Source organism: Phoca vitulina, unplaced genomic scaffold, assembly GCF_004348235.1.
Source record: "Phoca vitulina isolate PV1807 unplaced genomic scaffold, GSC_HSeal_1.0 scaffold63, whole genome shotgun sequence".
Lineage (NCBI taxonomy): Eukaryota > Metazoa > Chordata > Mammalia > Carnivora > Phocidae > Phoca > Phoca vitulina.
In genome coordinates, this window is record NW_022589766.1 from 2,664,408 (window position 1) to 2,684,629 (window position 20,222).

General features: G+C 38.3%; 1 protein-coding gene across 2 annotated transcripts in view; it reads right to left on the reverse strand.

Moving 5' to 3' along the window:
* Window positions 1–4,965: 4,965 nt before the first annotated feature.
* The window catches only part of ATAD2B (ATPase family AAA domain containing 2B), a 157,698-nt gene continuing 142,441 nt past the window's right edge, over window positions 4,966–20,222 (reverse strand). For both annotated transcript variants that reach the window (XM_032391456.1, XM_032391455.1), the window contains exons 24-28: window positions 19,850–19,987; window positions 14,938–15,615; window positions 11,604–11,731; window positions 11,153–11,281; window positions 4,966–8,416 (exon numbers count right to left, since the gene is read on the reverse strand). In XM_032391456.1, coding sequence (XP_032247347.1) covers window positions 8,375–8,416; window positions 11,153–11,281; window positions 11,604–11,731; window positions 14,938–15,615; window positions 19,850–19,987 — 1,115 coding nt within the window. In that variant the 3' untranslated portion in view covers window positions 4,966–8,374. The remainder of the gene's footprint in view (window positions 8,417–11,152; window positions 11,282–11,603; window positions 11,732–14,937; window positions 15,616–19,849; window positions 19,988–20,222) is intronic.

The window sequence follows — 20,222 nt, forward strand, 5'->3', positions numbered from 1 at the left end:
TATTATTTAGAAATACAGAGATGCATACTTAATTAGTTAAGGATGTTGAAAACAACTGGCTCTGGGAAGAATATTCCTTTTTAGGGGGAGAAAGGGAGGGAGGAAGAATCAGGGGATAACTAGTTTTTATAACAAGCCTTCTAGAACTACTTCATTCTTTAAACCCTATTCATGCATTTCCAAACTAAAATATATATATATATATATATATATATATATATATATATATATATATTTTGGACACATACAAACAGTAATAATTACAGTGGTAATGATTAAAACATACAAAACGTGCTACGTGCCTGGGACTGTTCTGAGGTCATTACAATGTGTTTGTTGATTCAAATGCATAATCCTCACAGAAACTACCACAGGCTGAGTGCTGTCGTTATCCCCCTTCCTACAGATAAACGGATGTGCAGGGAGGTAAAGTAACTTGCTTCATGTCACACAGCCAAGAAGGGACATAACTAGGATTTAGACTCACTCTGGCTTCAGCACCCATACTATTACCTTCTCAAATAATGAATTAAAAACAGATGGGAAAGATGTTCATCAAAGTTTTCAGAATGGTTCCCTCTGAAGAAGAAAAGGAAATTAACTGGGGAATGGTAGGAAGGGGACATCAACTTTACCTAGAATTTTGTCCTTTAAAAAAAGAACTACAGGGACACCTGGGTGGCTCTGTCAGTTATGTATCTGCCTTCGGCTCAGGTCATGATCCTGGGGTCCTGGGAAAGAGCCCCATGGCAGGACTCCCTGCTCAGCGGGGAGTCTATACTTCTCCCTCTCCCCCCATCCCGCTCATGCTCTCTCTCTCTCTCACAAATGAATAAGTAAAATCTTTTTTAAAAAATTTAAAAAATAAAAAATTTTTAAATTAAATAAAAAAGAACTACAGTTATGATAAACTGTTAACATTTAATTCTGGATGACAGGAACGTGCATGTTGTACCATTCTCTGCAGTATTCTACAGCTTAAAAATGTTTACTAATAGGGGAGAAAAATCTGAATGAGAGCAAATGAACTTATCATTAACCTTAATGATAGGTCAGTTAAGAATCCAAACTCTGAAACCACACAAGGTGGAATCCCAGCTCATACTCACTAGCTGTGTAGCCTCATCAGGCAAGTTGCTTAACCAACCCTGTATTTCAGTATCCCCTTCTGTTAAGTGGAACCAACAACAGAACTTACCTCATAGATGCTGTGATAATTAAATGGTTAATCCTTAAAGCAGGACCTATCACTCAGATGTTTGCTGCTGTGATTACTACTGTATTTATCACACAAGCATTGGCCACTGTTAGATAGCATCTTGTTTCCTCTTTGCCCACTAGCCTATAAACCCCAAGAGAACCAGGACCTTGCTGTCCTGTCCTCAGCTGTAACTCTAATGCCAAGAACTGTGCTTGGCAAGTGGCAATGGCTTGTGTTAAATAAATGTTGACCTTTGGTGATTAGGAACTGCTTGTACTTTGCCCTGCAGCCATTTTACTCTTCAGTATATGTTCTCTTGTTCCTTCTGCCTACAAAACCTTTCCCATCTTGATGCCTCAGCTCAGGCGTCAGTTTTTTTTAGGAAGGCTTTCTTGAGGTTGGGCTAGATGCTCCTCCTCCGTACACCCGTCGTGCCTTATGCATCACGCAATCGTAGCACGTGCCATACGTAGTATATTGAAACATGCTTGCGCATCTCTCTACCCCCACAAGAGGCAGTGAAGCATAGCAATTAAGAGCATCAACTCTGGAGCCAGACTGCCTGCATTTGATTCCTGGCTGTGTGACCTTGGACAAATTACTTTATGTCCCAGTCTACCTGGCCTGTAAGATGGGAATAACAACACACAGCTCATACGGTTCTCAAAGGATTAAGAGTGTATTTGTATTTGTAAAGCACTCAGAACAGTCCCTAGTGCATAGTAAATATGATGTAAGGATGTTAAAGAAGATGTGGTATATATATACAATGGAATATTACGCAGCCATCCAAAAAAAAAAAAAGAAATCTTGCCATTTGCAATGACATGGATGGAACTAGAGGGTATTATGCTAAGTGAAATAAGTCAATCAGAGAAAGACAATTATCATATGATCTCACTGATATGAGGAATTTGAGAAACAAGACAGAGGATCATAGGGGAAGGGAGGGAAAAATGAAACAAGACGAAACCAGAGAGGGAGACAAACCATAAGAGACTCTTAAAACAAACTGAAGGTTGCTGGAGTGGAGGGGGGTGGGAAGGATGGGGTGGCTGGGTGATGGACAGGTATGTGCTATGGTGAGTGCTGTGAATTGTGTAAGACCGATGAATCACAGACCTGTACCCCTGAAACAAATAACACATTATATGTTAATAAAAAAAAATGTAAGGATGTTAAATTATAAAAATCCTGTTGAAGACAGACATTATGTCTTTGCCCATCTTTACATTCTCTCAAATTGGTGACTATTACACCAGTTCAGACAAAAGGATTAGTGCCCAGATTAAGTCAGCTGCAATATGATGAAAGGGTGATGGATAGGAGATATTTTAGAGGGATAAAAATCAACAGAACACGCTGCATGATTAGAATGAGATGCACCATAATCCTTGATGGATATGGTTCTATTCACTAAGATGGGAAATAGAAGAAAAGGAAGAGTCCTTGGTAAATTTTTAACAACAAAATGTTTCACTCAATGTTTACTGACAGAAGAACATTTAAAAAAAAATAATTTGAACCTGACCAACCATGTCAGAAATCTGGCACATTACATCTAAAGGAATTTAAGCTCCATGAAGACAGGGACCTTTTCTGCTTTGTTCGCTGCTTTATTTCCAGCACCCGCAACAGTACTTGGCACACTGTAAAGCACTCACTATCAATCTGCTGAATCAATGAAAGGATGATTTAAGTAAACTTCAGCTGTGTCAATTAAGCGAAAAAGAAATAAGCATCTACTATAGGCCCAGCATTGTTTTAAATTCCTACAGGGAATGCAGAAAAAATGTGATACTTCCTTTCCCACATGAATAAATTACTGTTTTGCCTAACATTAGTAATTCACTATGTTATGCACTACAGAATACAGCCAAGTTCTGAAAAGGAAAGATACGGTGAGGGAGATGTATTCGTGGAGAATCTAAGCTCAGCCCTGAAATATAAGCAAGATTTCAGTTAAGTTGAAAATAAAGATACTCCATGGTGAGTGGTATGAATAAAGTGATGATATGATGTAATATGAAGGGTTACAAGAAAACTAAGAAAAGGTTTTGGTAAAGTGGGGCTACAATCTAGAAATGCCAGAAACAAAGAGCAAATAAAATGCCAACTCCCTCTGGGAAGAGTTTCATTTTCCCCACTCCTAAACAGACTTAATTGGTTCCCTTCTTATAACTCTGAACAACACCGTGTTCCTTCGGTTATAGCCCTTATCACACCGATCATTACGACTGATATACGCACCAGCCTCCCCTAGCGGACTATGAGCTACTAAAAGATAGACAATGTGTCTAGCATAGTACCTAGCACATAACAGACAAGACTGGGCAGGTAGAGAGGGAACTTATATTTAAAAAGATAGCCAACAGGGGCGCCTGGGTGGCTCAGTCGGTTAAGCGTCTGCCTTCGGCTCAGGTCATGATCCTGGAGTCCTGGGATCGAGCCCCCCATCTGGCTCCCTGCTAAGCAGGGAGTCTGCTTCTCCCTCTGCCCTTCATTCTGCTTGTGTTCTGTCACCCCACTCTTGTTCTCTGGCTCTCACTCTCTCAAATAAATAAATAAAATCTTTAAAAAAAAAAAAAAAAAGATAGCCAACAGATAACTTTGCAGGTGTTAGGGAATAGCAATAACATGAAATAGATATTCAAAAGATCAGTCTCTCACTTTACTGTAGTTTTGAGTCCAGTGGAAATTAAAACTGGATAAATAAACCCAACTTCTCTCCAGACTTCTAAAAACTTGAGACTCAAATGTGGGGCGCCTGGGTGGCTCACTGGGTTAAGCAGCTGCCTTTGACTCAGGTCATGATCTCAAGGTCCTGGGATCAAGCCCTGCATCGGGCTCCCTGCTCAGTGGAGTGTCTGCTTCTCCCTCTGCCCCCCACCCCATTTGTGTTCTCTCTCTCTGTCTCAAATAAATAAATTCTTAAAAAAAAAAAAAAAAAAAGACTCAAATGCTCTTATAAATTACTTATATAAACATTTGGCTAAAATGTTTAAAACTCTGTTTCCCAGGTTTACTACTACCAGTCTTTTGATATACAATTTAAAGTAAAAATTAACACAATATGCAAAATCAATAAAAAAAATCTTACTCAAATTCAACCAGTTCCTTTTTATTGTGATTAAAAAAAAAAAAAAATTAAAAACTTCTATTGAGTAGGATTAGTATACTATCTCAGGACATGAAAAGGTATCTCATGGTAGACAACAGAAACATGGGCAATCTAAAGCCAAGAACATTCTATTCCCATGAAGCAACAAGCCCCTCAAAATTCTGGTATGAAATCTTTCTCCATATTTAAACTCTATGTACTATTCAAAGTATGCTCATAACTACCTGACCAAAGAAAAGTTAACCAAACTACCTGACCGTCTACTGTAGCGGTCTTCCAAATAGAAAAACAAATTTCAGAAGTAATCTATTTGCTTCTATAAAACACATTTTAGACAATCTTCAACTGAAATTAAAACCACACTTCCTCAACAGAAAAACTTTTAGCTAAAAAATACTGAGGGCTACTAAAATCTAAAAGAACACTATAATGAGATTTTGGTGGGTGCTTAATAAACATCAACATGCCAACCTGAGGAGTTAAGAGGGCAGAGCAGTAGGGGGACCCTATGCTTGCCTCGTCCCTCGAACACAGCTAAATAAGTAAACATCAACATGCCCGAACCACACAGCAGATGAGTTCAGCTAGAACAGTATGCTGCATTTGCAGCCAACAGCAATCATCATCAGGCTAAAGAAAGACAGGTTTTTCTTGTCATCTTTATTCAAGTATTTCACAGCAGTTATATTACAAATTACAGTAAATGTTCAAAATTCCAGAATTCAAAAATTAAATAATTTACTTCAAACTAATGTAAAATGAAGTCAAATGCAAAACATCAATTTAACACAATTCTAAATTAAACTATAAACCCAAAACAGACCATAGCTGATGAAGTCTACTTAATCTACAAAGTAGACATACATGACTGAAACCAAAAAGGACTCCCAAAATCTAAATAACTGAATGTACAAAATACAAAAGATGCAGGTACAAGTCCAAATTCAAGCTTACAATATGATTACAAATTATAATTATAGTAACAATGGCATTCAGCTACGGGACCTGACACTGAAGATACCTACTGAATAGCACCATAGCTGAACCAACTTAATCGAAAAATGGGAAGATATTACCACCCCACTCCCTAAAAATAAAATCCAGTAAACCTACAAATACATTGGCATATGAGAAAAATCAAGTCATGAAAGGACATAAAACAAAACAAAAAAAATTAATCACAGGTGAGATTCAAGCTCAAAAACACAATTAACTCCACAGCCATCAGTTTCAACCCTAGTGCGGTTCCATTATCTTCAAAAAGCTCCCATGGTCCCCACAGCTGAGCATTGACTATTGTTGGGCTGTGCTGTGATACACATTTTACTCATCGGAGAGCAAAGTTTTACACAGGAGCTATCATTTATAATGCTCACAATAGGAAATAAGAACAGAGGTCAATTTGTACATATTTTTGCCAATGCTATACAGCAAAAATTAAGAACTTACAGAAAGGTAAACAAAATTGAGTCCACTTGGATAATTTCACAAACCGCTTTAAACTATAGAACCACCAGATATCTGTAAAGTAAGCAAAACTGGTATGTGGTTTTGGGGGGGGCGGGAAAGGGGAGTGAAGAAGTTGATACAATTTCAGCTAATTGTTCTCCCCTTGGCATTAGATTGGCTTTCTCTTTAAGACCTAAACTGTTCGAAGTGGCAGTTCCTATCATACTGAGGTTGCCTCCTATTTCTCCACCTATATCAAGGTTAAAATAAAAAACTTGATCTTTTGGAAGCATTTTAATGCTGAACATAAATAAATTTCCCTTGTCAAACCCACTGATGGCTCAAATCTTAATTAACTTGTACAAATTTAGTGACCTACTAAGAACATGTGCGTTTTTTTTCCTTTCACAAGTGCTGCTGTTACTTGAACAGAATGCTTTTGAATTAGAGTAACTGGAATAAATATTTAAAAAAAAATAGTGCAGCAAGAACCTGAGACTTGCAAAAAACCCTTTTAGCAGAAACTTGCTACAAAAAATCTGCTACATCTTATTTCATCAAATCTTTAAATTCTGTAACAATTTCCATCAAAATACAAAAATGCTAATGTATTAGACAGTAAAATAGTTTGAACTGGTATGATGGTAATAAATACTAAAGAAAGCATGAAAATCCTCCCAATAATCAAATTAGAGGTTTCAAATAACCTCCCCTTTAAAATGGTTCATCGTTAATCGCACTTGCCCACCTTAAAAATACAGTGTGTCTACATGGGTAGCATCTTGAATTATATGACTGAGTATTATGAAAACTTCATAGACTAGGTATAAAGAAAAAAGTGGCATTTAAAAAAAATTAAGCTATAATTAGAAGGCGCAAAATGTTAATGTAAATGCAAAGAAGCACTTAAGATTACTGCAGTAGCCTACGGCCAAAGTGTGCGCTCTGCACGGGCATCGGGCACACTACAAACAGCCAGAGACAAGGAGACAAGTACCTTAGCTTCAGCATGTAAACGGTGGCAAAGTGATTACAGGACCCTGTAAACACTACTGGTAACTAAAATACAAAAAGCTGAGGTAGCTCAGTATCTCTGCAGTAGTCCAAGACCATTTGCTCTAATTAAAACCCAAACTACATGTGTTGCATATATTGGAAAGACACACCTGCAGCTAACGGCTATAATGAATGAAGATATCAAGCCAACTTGTCAAAATTTTCTACTTTTTTTGTTTAAAAATCATCTGATAAAAAAATGTCACTGCACTCCCTTTGCCTCTTTGCAACTGCCTAGACTGTGTCTCCAAATTTATAGAAAGTTTTTGTAAAACTAGTAACCCATAATTAATTTTAGGTAAGTACAATTCACAGAAATCACTCAACAAGATCCAAAATGGGTTCCAATCAAAATGAATAGTTGTGAAGGTAAGCTTACGGTAAGGGATTTAAACATTAATACTGTTATTCAAGGACCATACCAAAGCTCACCTGCAACTATGCAGAAAGAAAATGAATTTTATGGAGCTTCTGACAATTCCTCTTTTCTGTCCATTGGCAAGTCCTGGCTTTAAAACAAAACAGTAACAATTCACTATACATGAAATCATTCTTCTCTGGGAACTCAAACATGAATAACTATTATAAATTGCCACTGAGAGAGGAAAAGAATGTCCCCATCTATCTAATTTCTGGTCATCATTGTCAGCAATACTGTAAAGTGTGTAAGTTTTTTGGTGGACTGTGTATTATTTGTTGTTGTTGTTTTATTATGTGTTTCTTAAACAGAAACAGACCATACAGGAAAACTTACCATTTTAGTATATCGTGTGGCTTAATGACTGTCTTGAGTTCTGAAAACAAGATAGGCATTTTATACCAAACACTGGTTGCCTCTTAATGACACAGAGTACCAAAACTTATTTTCAAGGTTGTGACCAAACAGACATTCTAATTCATTTGCTACAAACAAGCCCATTCTTTTGTTTAGCCTTATCTTTCTCAAATGAATTAAAAGGCACATTAAAGGCAGTTCTAAAGAGCCTAATCTAATTTCATCCAGTTTCTTCAGTTTCCCACCAGAATATACCATAGCCAACTCTAAAACAGGTTTCAGTCCATTACCCAGAGGAAAAAATAAAAACAAATATGCTTAAAGGAGTAGAAAGGAGAAAGAAAAACAAAACAAAACAAAAACAAAACGGTTGCCCACTGTTTAAACAATTCAACACAGTTAGAACTGCCCCATCCAGTTTCCTCGGTTTGCTGGTCTGCTCCCTAAGAGAGAAGTCTCCAAAAGAGAGTGCACGAAAAGAGGAGCAGAAGTGAGAGCAGTTTCTGTAGCACCAAAATCTCCAATCTGTGGGGTTGTATTTTTTATTTGTGGAAAATACAACGTGTTTCTGAAGTTCTGTTTGGTTCTTGTAGGCTGGTTGGTTTCAGGTACCTGAGACAATAGCACCAAATTCAACAGAGAGAAAGAATGAGTGAGAGAGCACTTTACACCAAGGCTCTGCACATAATTGGTGCAATTTGAAATTGAATGGCTCAGAAGACTGCTCTGTCAGGAGCAGATTGGAGAGGATAAACCACTCATCTTGAAAAGTTCATAGGAATGTCTCAAACATATGAACTGTTCTTTCCATCTCCTACAAGGGGAAAAAAAAGTGCATGTTATCTATTAAAGAAAAGACAAAAGTATTATGGGAAAATTCACTTAATTAACTTTTTAGAGAAACAATTTTAGATACAGGTTAAGCTTTAAGTATTTTCTGATTATAATACTATAGCTACTCCATAAGACTATCCGCCCTAGACACTTCCAAATGCCTCCTATTTGGTATTTAGGCTATTGAAGATGATGCTACTAACATTCAATGAGTACTTAATATGCCTGATATTGTACTAAGAAATTTATATATATAAATAATTTGTCAGCTAATAAACAACAAACTCAGAATTTGAGTACAGGTAGCCTCATTCCAGAGCCTGAGCCCTTCCTTTACTCATATTCTCTCAAAGCAAAATGAATGTCCTCAGTATAGTAAAACTTGTACCAAAAGTAGAAGGCACTGTTCCCATAGCTATTCACTCTTATCAGAGCTGAAAACAAAAAGGAGGGAGGGGGGGATAAAAGCCAGAAAGAGTCGCTGCCATCACCACAAGAAATGCCACTCACTGATGACTCTGCTACAGATCCCTTCCCTCCCTAAAAAAGGCCCCTAGATTACAGGGTTCCAAGTCCCCTACTGAAAAATGTTTCACTGCTAAAGAGTACTCAATCCATTCAAGTTAATCAAACGGCAACCCATGTGAATAAACAAGTTTTGGAATTTAAAAATAAAGAACTCTACCCTACACATTTCATTCAGATGGCCAAGTGTCCAAAACATCTAAGACATTTGGTTTTCCTTTCCCCCTTTAAACACCTGAAATTATATGCTACATCTCTGTACAATAGGCCAGATTATCGTCTGATCAGTAAGTTCTCATATTAGATCAATAAAAATCACTCTTGCTAAATGTTTCATATTATTACTGAATAAGGAAAAAAGTCAGATTATAAAACGGAATACACAATATGATCCCAATTTTTAATATGTATTCACATACTTATACACATGTTATGCTCATCTAGACATTTTTTCTAAAGATTTTATTTACTTATTTGAGAGAGAGACATAGCAAAAGACAAGAGCACGAGCAGGGGAGAGAGGGAGAAGTAGGCTCCCCGCCGAGCACGGAGCCCGACGCGGGTCTTGATCCCAGGACCCTGGGATCATGACCTGAGCCGAAGGCAGACTCTTAACCGACTGAGCCACCCAGATGCCCCATCATCTAGACATTTTAAAAGATAGAAGATATCCCATAAGATTAACACTGACTAGTTTCCTCTAGATGGTGGGATGTGGATGATGTTTTTATTTTCTCATTTGTGCTTTCTTATTATTTCTATATACTGTATAATGACAGTGTAGATGCATAAAAATGTAACTCATAAAAAGGTGATTAGAAAATAACTTTTAAATGCTCTCTCCCTTTGATTCAAGTCCAGTATTATTGAACATGGAAAAACAATCACATCCTCTACATATAAATCTTTAATATACTAGAAATGCTCCTTGAGAGCAGGGACTTTGTCTCATTCATTTTTTGCAGCCCAAACATCTAGCACAGTATCTGCAACTATAAGCATTCAGTAAGTATTTAATAATCAGACCACTAGATAAACAAACTAACTGGCAAATGAACAGGGAGTCTAAGTCATTTAGCCATTTAGTGGGTCTATGTTTGCTCAGATGACCTCAAAAAGCAGAAGTGTGGCTTAATGATGTAAATTATATGAACAGGTATAAGTTCATATTTATAAGGAAGAACTCACTACAGCCTAGAGTTGTCTAGAAAGGGAACAGTTCAGGCGCATGGGTGGCTCAGTCGTTAAGCGTCTGCCTTTGGCTCAGATCATGATCCCAGGGTCCTGGGATCGAGCCCCGCATCGGGCTCCCTGCTCAAGCGGGAAGCCTGCTTCTCCCTCTCCCACTCCCCCTGCTGTGTTCCCTATCAAATAAATAAATAAAATCTTAAAAAAAAAAAAAATAGAAAGGGAACAGTTAGGGCACCTGGGTGGCTCAGTCCGTTAAGTGTCCAACTCTTGGTTTCGGCTCAAGTCATGATCTCAGGGTTGTGAGATCAAACCCTTTGTCGGGCTCTGTGCTAGCTTCGGAGTCTACTTGAGATTCTCTCCCTCCCCCTCTCCCTCTCCCTCTGCCCCTCCACCCGCTCACACACTCACTCACTCTCTCTCTCAAATAAATAAGATCTTTAAAAAAAAGAAAGGTAACGGTTCACCTCTAAAGTGTCTAAGCAAAAGAACAACCACTCCTTCATGTGGCCATCTCATAAGACTAGATCTGATGAATAAGATGACTTTTAAGTTCTCTTCTAATCATTAATGGGTTGGCAAACAGGTCTCACTGCCCAGGCCCACTCCTTTAATCAGCAGAGGCTGCCTAGGTGGCAGCGGTAAGGACTGTGAGGCCATCCCCACATATGCCCAAGTGACGTGCTCAGTGATCTGTCAGTAATAAGCAAGGGACAAGAGAATTGTGACATGCTATTCTAGGTATTTGCCAACCCAGAAACCATGAAGTTCTGTTTTGATAAACAAAGAATCTCAGATTACCTCTGTCCTGAGATAAAATGATACAGAAAGGATTTATTCTTCAAACTATAACTCTTAATGAGTCTTCTAATCTTAAATCTTCAAAACATTCTTCAGTTACTTGGTGAAAGATACAGACTAAAAAAAAATGTTTTCCTCTTTTTTTCTTTGGAACAAGTTAAAGCACATATCTGTTTATTCTAAGGATGAACTGAGCACTTACCTCTACAAGTTGTGATTTGTCATAATCTTTACGATGACGATAGATGCACTGACTAAGAAGAGAATATAATCTCTCAAGTTGATCAACTGCCAGATTGTTGCTTTTATCTACCAACAAATCAAGCAATTTCTAAGAAAAATTAGAAGAGAATAAAATGAAGTTTGCTTTCATTTTCACACTGAAAGTTATATTCAAATGGCTAAGCAATAGACATCATCGGCTATGGTATAACAATGACACATTTAGAAGATTCTAAGGCTTAGTTTATTACCAAGACCATTCTCTAAACCCCTCAAAACACACAAAACTCTTTTTTTACTAGAAGCCCTAAAACACATATATTCCTAGGTTAAAGCAAGAGATTATCATAACTACTTTTATTCAACTGCCTACAAACATACTCATATCTCTTTCCATTCATTTAAGACTGACTGGGAATAGCGAAGCTTACCTTCAATCTCTCATGATCAACTATAAGAGGTGGCACAGGCTCACAGGGCTCTTCTGGAACCAGTTCCAGGCTTGTTGCTTTTGCCTGCTCTAAAATTAACTTACGATATTTCTTTACTTTAGAAGCACCTACAATTGAAAAAAAAAATGCACTGCAGCAAGTAAAAGTTAAGAAAAATCAAGCTTAAACAACTATAAATTCTTCTACCCACCACAAAAACTTTTTGGAATAAGGGTATATTCTTTAAATGATAATTTTTTTTAAGTAAGTAACTCAAATTGAAGGAAATTAAACCATAACTATGAAAGCCAAGTTATGCCAGAAAATCATCAATAAACACGTCCACTTAAAGGAAGAGAAAAGCAGTCATCACCTCTAAGCACTAACCTATAAACAGTCTTCACTTTATGATAGCCATCATTTTAAAATTTAGAGCTTTCAGAATTGGAAGAGGGGAAGCAACCTAGAAAAGCAGATACCCACACCAAGTGAGGCCAACCTGTCTATATATTTCCCTTGCAAGTAAAAAAAAAAAATCTTCCTCAAAATTAACTGAAATTTATTTTTCTCTTTTACACTGCCCAGATTTCTATTAGAAATTAATCTGGTTTCTAACATTTTTTTTTTCTTAAAAATATAAGCCCATTTAGGGGCGCCTGGGTGGCTCAGTCGTTAAGCGTCTGCCTTCGGCTCAGGTCATGATCCCAGGGTCCTGGGATCGAGCCCCGCATCGGGCTCCTTGCTCCGCCAGAAGCCTGCTTCTCCCTCTCCCACTCCCCCTGCTTGTGTTCCCTCTCTTGCTGTGTCTCTCTCTTTCAAATAAATAAAAAATCTTAAAAAAAAAAAAAAAAAAAAGAATATTAAGCCCATTTAAAGTGTAATAGGGCTAAGTGATCTTTCCTACCTCAGAGTGAATTACTATAATCTAATTATTTTTTTCTCAACATCATACTGAGACCAGCTACACTGGAAAAAAAAAAACAACAGAAATTTTGAGGTGGCTGAGCATAATTTGACAGCACCAGGCACTCTAAGGGATAGAGAGGGCAGAGAGGCCATAAGCCCTATGATGCCCTAGGTAGGCATACTCTAAGAAGAAGCCAAGGGAGAAGGAACACAAAGACAAACTCAAACTGTTTGAACTTTATTTTTTTTTAAAGATTTTATTTATTTGTCAGAGAGAGAGAGCACGTGCACAAGCAGGGGGAGCAGCAGGGCAGAGGAAGAGGCAGGGTGCCTGATGTGGGATTCAATCCCAGGACCTTGAGATCATGACCTGAGCTGAAGGCAGACGCTTAATCAACTGAGCCACCTAGGCACCCCTGTTTCAGAACTTTATAGAGGACCTGTCCCATGTCACAAACACTAAGGAGAACCTTCCTCCTCCCTCCTGCATTAGTTCTCCTATTCCCATGTCTTTAAACAATTTCCTCCAATCAATGCTTGCTATACAGATAAATAGTAAAAGAACCAAAATATTGCTTTGGGAAACATATACCTCCATGTAGCAGAGAAATTTTATATTTCAGATAGCCTCTAGAGTGAAAGCCTTTATTTATAGTTCAATTAATATATGCTAAGAGTTTTGTTGAGACCTTACGGATGCTCATTACCAAATCCACGGACATCCAGGAGCCTGAGAACTTGAACTAGGTAGGTAACACTGCCCTGACAGTTACAAGTGAAAACTTCAGATAAAGCTTTTATACAACAAGTATCTTTAAAGTTTTTAGATAACCAATTGAACATAATATTAATTTAAACCTTTTCTGCAAGCATACTAAAATCTCATAGTAAAAGAACATTACTCACCTCATATCCAAAGCGCCTTATCAGGAAGATCTCTTCCTTTCTCCCCACTCTGTCCCAGTCATTACTTAACCCTAGCTTTAATACATTTTTAAAATTCTGTCTGTATTATAAATATAAATAAGTACCAGAATAAATACTGCCCTTAAAACTACCTTCTATTATTAAATATTGAGGAGAAAGAAAAATTCTCAACAAATAGCATTTAAGAACATGGGGCACCTAGGTGGCTCAGTCCGTTAAGCATCTGCCTTCGGCTCAGGTCATGATCCCAGGGTTCTGGGATCAAGCCCCAGCATCTGGCATCAGGTTCCCTGTTCAGTGGGGAGCCTGCTTCTCCCTCTCCCGTTCCCCCTGCTTGTGCGTTCTCTCTCTCTTTGTCAAATAAATAGAATCTTTTTAAAAAAGACCAGTACACACACATCTCTCTTTATCCATTAAGAGAATTCTAAGACTGAATAATATCTTCCTACTTTCTAATTCTGCTAGAGGGCTCAAAAACTGGCAGCAAAAAACTTTCCCACATAGCCTGAATCCCAGGCTAAAGCAATATATACTCCACACCATTGAGAGAACATAACAGAATTTCACAATAGCTTAGTTATAAGAATACCTGTTCAGGATGAAAATGTACATTCAAAGGGTAGATCTCTAACTCACCCCATCCCACTATGGGCTAAAGAATGATAAACAAAGCAGGGCTAGAAACTCTCAGGCCCCCTATTCTGCTGCTGCTTAAAAGAATCACACAGCCATAGGAAGGTGGGAGCTAGCAGAGTGCTCTGAGTCTGCAAGAACAAGGTAAATCTGACAGCACAGGTTCTACTGCTTCCTATACCACTGGTTTACAAAGTAATGGAGCCTGTTAGACTCAACATCCCTTAGATTCAACTAACACTGAATGCCTGGAATGAATATAGCTCAGTATGTGCCAGGTACGAGAAGAGGCAATTAATATACATGACTTATTTAATCCCCACAGTGACACCACTCTGAAGTTTAATTTACAAAATAGAAAAACAAGGTTGGAGAGCATAAGTTACCAGCTCAAAGTCACATGATTATAATGAACAGGATTATAATGAACCATTCCATTGTTAAATTGAATTTAACGTGAGTGTACATAAGCGTAGGATACCACACTGCTCTAGTATCCAAGTCTTCTCAGCCCAGCCTACCCCACCCCAATCATTCTTACTAGAAAATTCCATCTTCTTTACACCTGTGGGTTTACTCAACCTTTAACCATAAATCCTTTAGGATAGGGATAATAATCAAGTGGGAGGCAAAAGAGTAAGCAGCCAGGAAAGTAATGCATTCTAGACCATAACCCTCCAAAACTTCCACCAAAAATTTACTAGGCATGTGTATGTACACTTTCCTAGGGAAAAAGATGAAAACTTTAACAGATTCTCAGAGGGGTATAACTGCTTATCAACTTGTGCTACTGGGGACCAAACAAAATATGCCATTAGTTAACTCTGGAATTTAAAATTTCAGATTTTTAAAAAAATATTCGCTCTACCTTCTTTATCCAGTTCTGCATCTTTAACCTCCACTTCGGGGCTGGGTTCTAACTTCTCATTACTGCTACACTCCAGGGCCTCTAGTTTCTCAGGATCATCTCCATGATGTTCATTTGAAGTTTCTGGTTTTTCTTTTGACTCCGGGACAATCTTTTGTTCAGAACTACATTTGTCTCCACTACCACAGAAAGAAACTACTTCAGCTTTGCCATTCTGACACTCCAGAACTGGTATTCCTTCAAAACTGTCAGTGGAGGCCTCACCATTTAGACAGCTTCCTTTAAGGAAAGGCTCTTTCCTAGATGTCTGTTCTGGATTGAGAGAACCGCTGCTGTTGACAAGCAGAGACTCATTGGAACTTTCCTCTTCAGTAGATGCAAAGTTCTCCTTTGTGCCTGCTCCACTGTTAAGCCTCTGCCCCTGGTCCATGTCCATGATGTCACACGATGATTCGTCATTGGTCATAGAGAGGTCTCCAGTCTCTTCGCCATTTTCTTCATGGCAGTCAGTGCTTACCTCAAACTCTCCATTCTCTAGCAACTTCCTGTCCTCTGTATGGTTCTCGTAGTCTGCAAATTTAGTGTCCTCTTCATCTTTTTTTAAATTATTGACTTTCCTTTTCTTAATAATTCCTTTACCCCACTGTGATCGCCGCCTTGATTTTCTCCGAACTCGAACTATTTTAGAGAGAAGGAAAACAGGTATACAGAACTTGGAGTGCAACACTTGTTTTACAAATGTTCACTATATTAAGACCCAAAAGAAAGTACACCCATACCAGTGTAACACCCAAGAACTACTTAGCTCTTGACATCCATGCTGACTAATCCTCACAACCTACAAGTTGAATGAATATGAAGTCAGAAACAAACTCTGAAGAATGAAATTTTTTAAAAAATTGAGTATGAGTTTACCCAGCATTAATTTTTTTCTATTATACTACATTCTACTTTACAGCTGTTCCTAATTCCTAACATCCAGGGGCCAAGCATATAATACATACATTTAGGGAATGACCAACCACATTACCAGGCTACCTATAAAATTGGGGGTCATAGACCCAGATTTCCACCAGGAAAATGAGTGCTTTGCCAGCAAAATCACCCCAAAGCTCCTAACCATGAAAGAAAATGAACACATGATCCAGTATATCAGACAGAACTGTTACAGGTGTCCCACAAAGAACTATCCACAGAGCGCCTGGGTGGCTCAGTCGTTAAGCATCTGCCCTCGGCTCAGGTCATGATCCCACGGTCCTGGGATCGTCCTGGGATCGAGCCCTGCATCGGGCTCCCTGCTCTGCGGGAAGCCTGTTTCTCCCTCTCCCATTCCCCCTGCTTGTGTTCCCTCTCTCACTGTGTCTGTCAAATAAATAAATAAAATCTAAAAAAAAAAAAAAAAACCACACTTTAAAAAAAACAACCTATATTGGGGGTGCCTGGATGGCTCAGTCATTAAGCGTCTGCCTTCGGCTCAGGTCATGATCCCAGAGTCCTGGGATCGAGCCCCGCATCGGGCTCCCTGCTCCGCGGGAAGCCTGCTTCTCCCTCTCCCACTCCCCCTGCTTGTGTTCCCTCTCTCGCTGTGTCTCTCTGTCAAATAAATAAATAAAATCTTTAAAAAAAAAAAAGAACTATCCACTGCCTCTCCTTCCAAAAGAAGGAATCACCCACAGAAAGTATGGTAGTGGACAGAAACTCTATGAAGTTTATAGAGACAATCTGGTTAGACAACTGTTAGCCTCCTCTACTATAAATGGTTCACCAAGCAGGATCAATTGGTTACATAGTTGTTACTTGAAAGTATGTAAAAAAAAAAAAGGCGGGGGGGTGCCTGGGTGGCTCAGTCAGTTAAGCGTCTGACTCTTGATTTCGGCTCAGGTTATGATCTCAGGGTCCTGAGATCGAGCCCCATGTCGGGCTCTATGCTCAGCATGGGGTCTGCTTGTCCCTCTCCCTCTGCTCTTCCCTCCACTCTCCCTCAAATAAATAAACAAAATATTAAAAAAGGAAGGAAGGAAGAAGGAAAGAAGGAAGGAAGGAAGGGAGGGAGGGAGGGAGGAAGGAAGGAAGGAAAGAAAAAAAGAAAGAAAGGAAGGAAGAAAGGAAGGAAGGAAGGAAGGAAAAGAAAGAAAACGTGGAAAAAGTTAAGCGCTCTGCTATCAAGGCAGCAACATTAACAAACGTTGAAAATAAGTATTTTGTCAGTAATGTAAAAAGGAAGACCTACAGAAGTTGTAAAGACTATATTCATCTCTAGATGCCAGAAACTATCATGAGTTTTATGAGTAATCCCAGACAATGGGTCCAGGAATCTTTAATTCCCCGTATATGTGTTTACAAACTTTTCATCCTTTCAACTTTAATCCTTACTGAGTTCTCTGTAAAGACACCAAAGTATTCACAGGAAATGGACAAATGCTGTTATATTACTTTTCTTTCTTATCTAATAATAAATCTACTAAAGGTTTCTGAAATCATTTCCCAAATTCAAATTATTTTGTCACTTGGTTCAAAATATATTTTGCCTTCAAAACCATATCATTCGAATCATCTCTCCATTCCTTTTTCCCCTACTAATTTCTATTTTCATAATTTACACTTACAGGGTAATTGGAGAAGAAATTTCTGTTATTAGTTTACTGTTAAAAGCTGTACATAAGCTAAAGTGATGGGCATTTTTAAGTACTCTATTAACTATATGAAAAACTAGGGCCACCTGGGTGGCTCAGTCGGTTAAGCGTCTGCCTTCAGCTCAGGTCATGATCCCAGGGTCCTGGGATCGAGCCCTGCATCAGGCTCCCTGCTCAGCAGGAGGCCTGCTTCTCCCTCTCCCACTCTCCCTGCTTGTGTTCCCTCTCTCGCTGTCTCTCTCTGTCAAAAAAATAAAATCTTTAAAAAAAAAAAAAACTATATGAAAAACTAATCCAGTCCACATTAAAAGTGAAAAAAAAAATTCAGCCTGCTCTTTCTCTAAAAGGTGGAGCTATTAGGTTTTTACTGACAAGTCACTCCAGACATTCTGACCTCGCTTATTCTCTAGCCATGCAACCAAAGCACAAACGGTTCCCCTCTTCTTTCCTCACTAAGCCATCTAACTCTAGAGCAAGAAGCAGCTAAACTCTGTTCAATCAAGAGCCAGCTCAATCATTTGATCTGTAGGCACTAAGCAAAGGCTTAGAATGCCTACTGAAGCAAGTTTATTTCTAACACTTTCATCCCAGCTAAGAACAAAGAAAATGTTCTCATTTGGGAGAAGGTCAAACTAGAGATATTTTTCTCTTCCTTATATAATTATTTCTAATGGTGAGTATGATTTTTGGTAAAATAAGAGAAATTAATCATATAAGCTCCAGAAGAATGGGGATTTTTGTTTTAAGCACTGCTGTATCTCTACAGCACCTGGCATGTGGTAGTAGTATCCATTTATGGAACTAATCTTTCACATACTACTTCCTTTTACAGGGGCACTTTGTGTGAAAAACCAATATGGGGGCACAATCTTTAGAGTCAATTTTTATAGCCTCTCTGAGAAGCCTGTTTCCAAAACTAAGACGTTAGGAAAGCAACTCTCTCTTAGGGATATTTAGATTTATAATTCAAGTAAATTAATGTGAAACAGACAAATGATGAGTCACATATGCCATCTACTGGTAAGAGAAAACAAAACTCACATTTGTAGATTAAAATAACATTTAAAAGAACTTAAAATGCTTAAAGGCAATTTTCAATGGGTTTTAGTAAATATCTGTATCAGGTGCAGAGAATATACAGGATTTCAAGGTTTAAATTAGAGTGCTACATTATATAATCCAGGTCATGATCCAAGATACAACGACACCAAATAGCTTTAATCAATTTCATGGAACCAAATGTGCCACTAAGTCCTCCAAATTTTCTCACATATGGATATGCCAAATATCACAAAGAGAAGAGCTAAAAAAAAAAAAAAATGAGTCTGATTAATTCATTCAAATTCAACGCCACTGGTGAAAGAACATATTACGGCCAGGTTTACTGACAGCTTCAACAGTGTGACCACCTTTATACCAGAACAGCATGTATCTTCCAAGGGTGACTATCTTCAGCGAAACATATGGACTGTATTAAGAAAATGCTGTGTTCATTAACATTTGTCTTTCAGAAATCTTCTAAATTAGCATGAATGAGGACAAGTCAAGAAAACCTAGAACAACGAATTTTCCCTTTCTAAATACATCTCACTTAAACAAAACTAGATTAAAAAGGCTGTACAGATTCTTCAAACTGCACACAAGATATTCTCTCAGAAAAATCAAAGTCCTACTGCCACATTGGCCACTCTCTTAAGTCAAAGTTGCTCCTTTCCACATAAAGAGAACAGCCTATGTATTATACAGCAAGGAATTAGGGTTGGAGGCAGGGGTAGATGAAAAGTGTTGGCTCTACATCTCTATCCAAAAACCAAAGTTTAGGGCACCCAGGTGGCTCAATCGGTTAAGCGTCTGCCTTCAGCTCAGGTCATGATCCCAGGGTCCTGGGATCGAGTCCCACATCGGGCTCCCTGCTCAGCAGAGAGCCTGCTTCTCCCTCTCCCTCTGCCTGCCTCTCTGCCTACTTGTATTCTCTCTCTGTCAAATAAATAAATAAAATCTTAAAAAAAAAAAAAAAAAAAGTTTAAAACTAAAAATATTCAAACCTAGTTCAATGAATAGCAGCAAGTAGTGAATGTAGATAGAAAAGAGCAAATATGGTTAGAGAAGTATACTTCTGATTCCACATCCTACTGCACAAGCTCTTCACCTCTGAACAGAGAGAAGATGAGACGACCTGTGGGAACACAGCAGCACCTGGTCTGTGTCCCCAACTCCTAACAAATCTGCATACTTCCCAGCCATTCCCACTACTGGATAACATGGTCTCAAACACTCACATGCACATTTATTTGCAGAGTTGTGCCAGACATCCAATGGATTTCTTTGTTTGTGCCGAAATGCCTCTTCAACTCTAGTTTCGGTCTTCCGAGCTCCAGTGCCATGAGGATTTATTTGTTCTGCTGTTACCGATAAGCCTGCAGGCAGAAGATAAGCAACACCTATTTAAATATTCCCAGCTACATAAACCAACACGGTAAAAAAAAAAAAGTCTGAAATATAGAACTAAGTTTTAGTCATTAATTACACCTGGACAGTTTGTAATTCAGATGAAAACAGTATCTTTTGTTTTAAGACGGGAAAGAAACTGATAATAAAATCATAAAAAATAAAAAAATAAATAACCCAGCAAGGAACCTTACGTTTACTTGG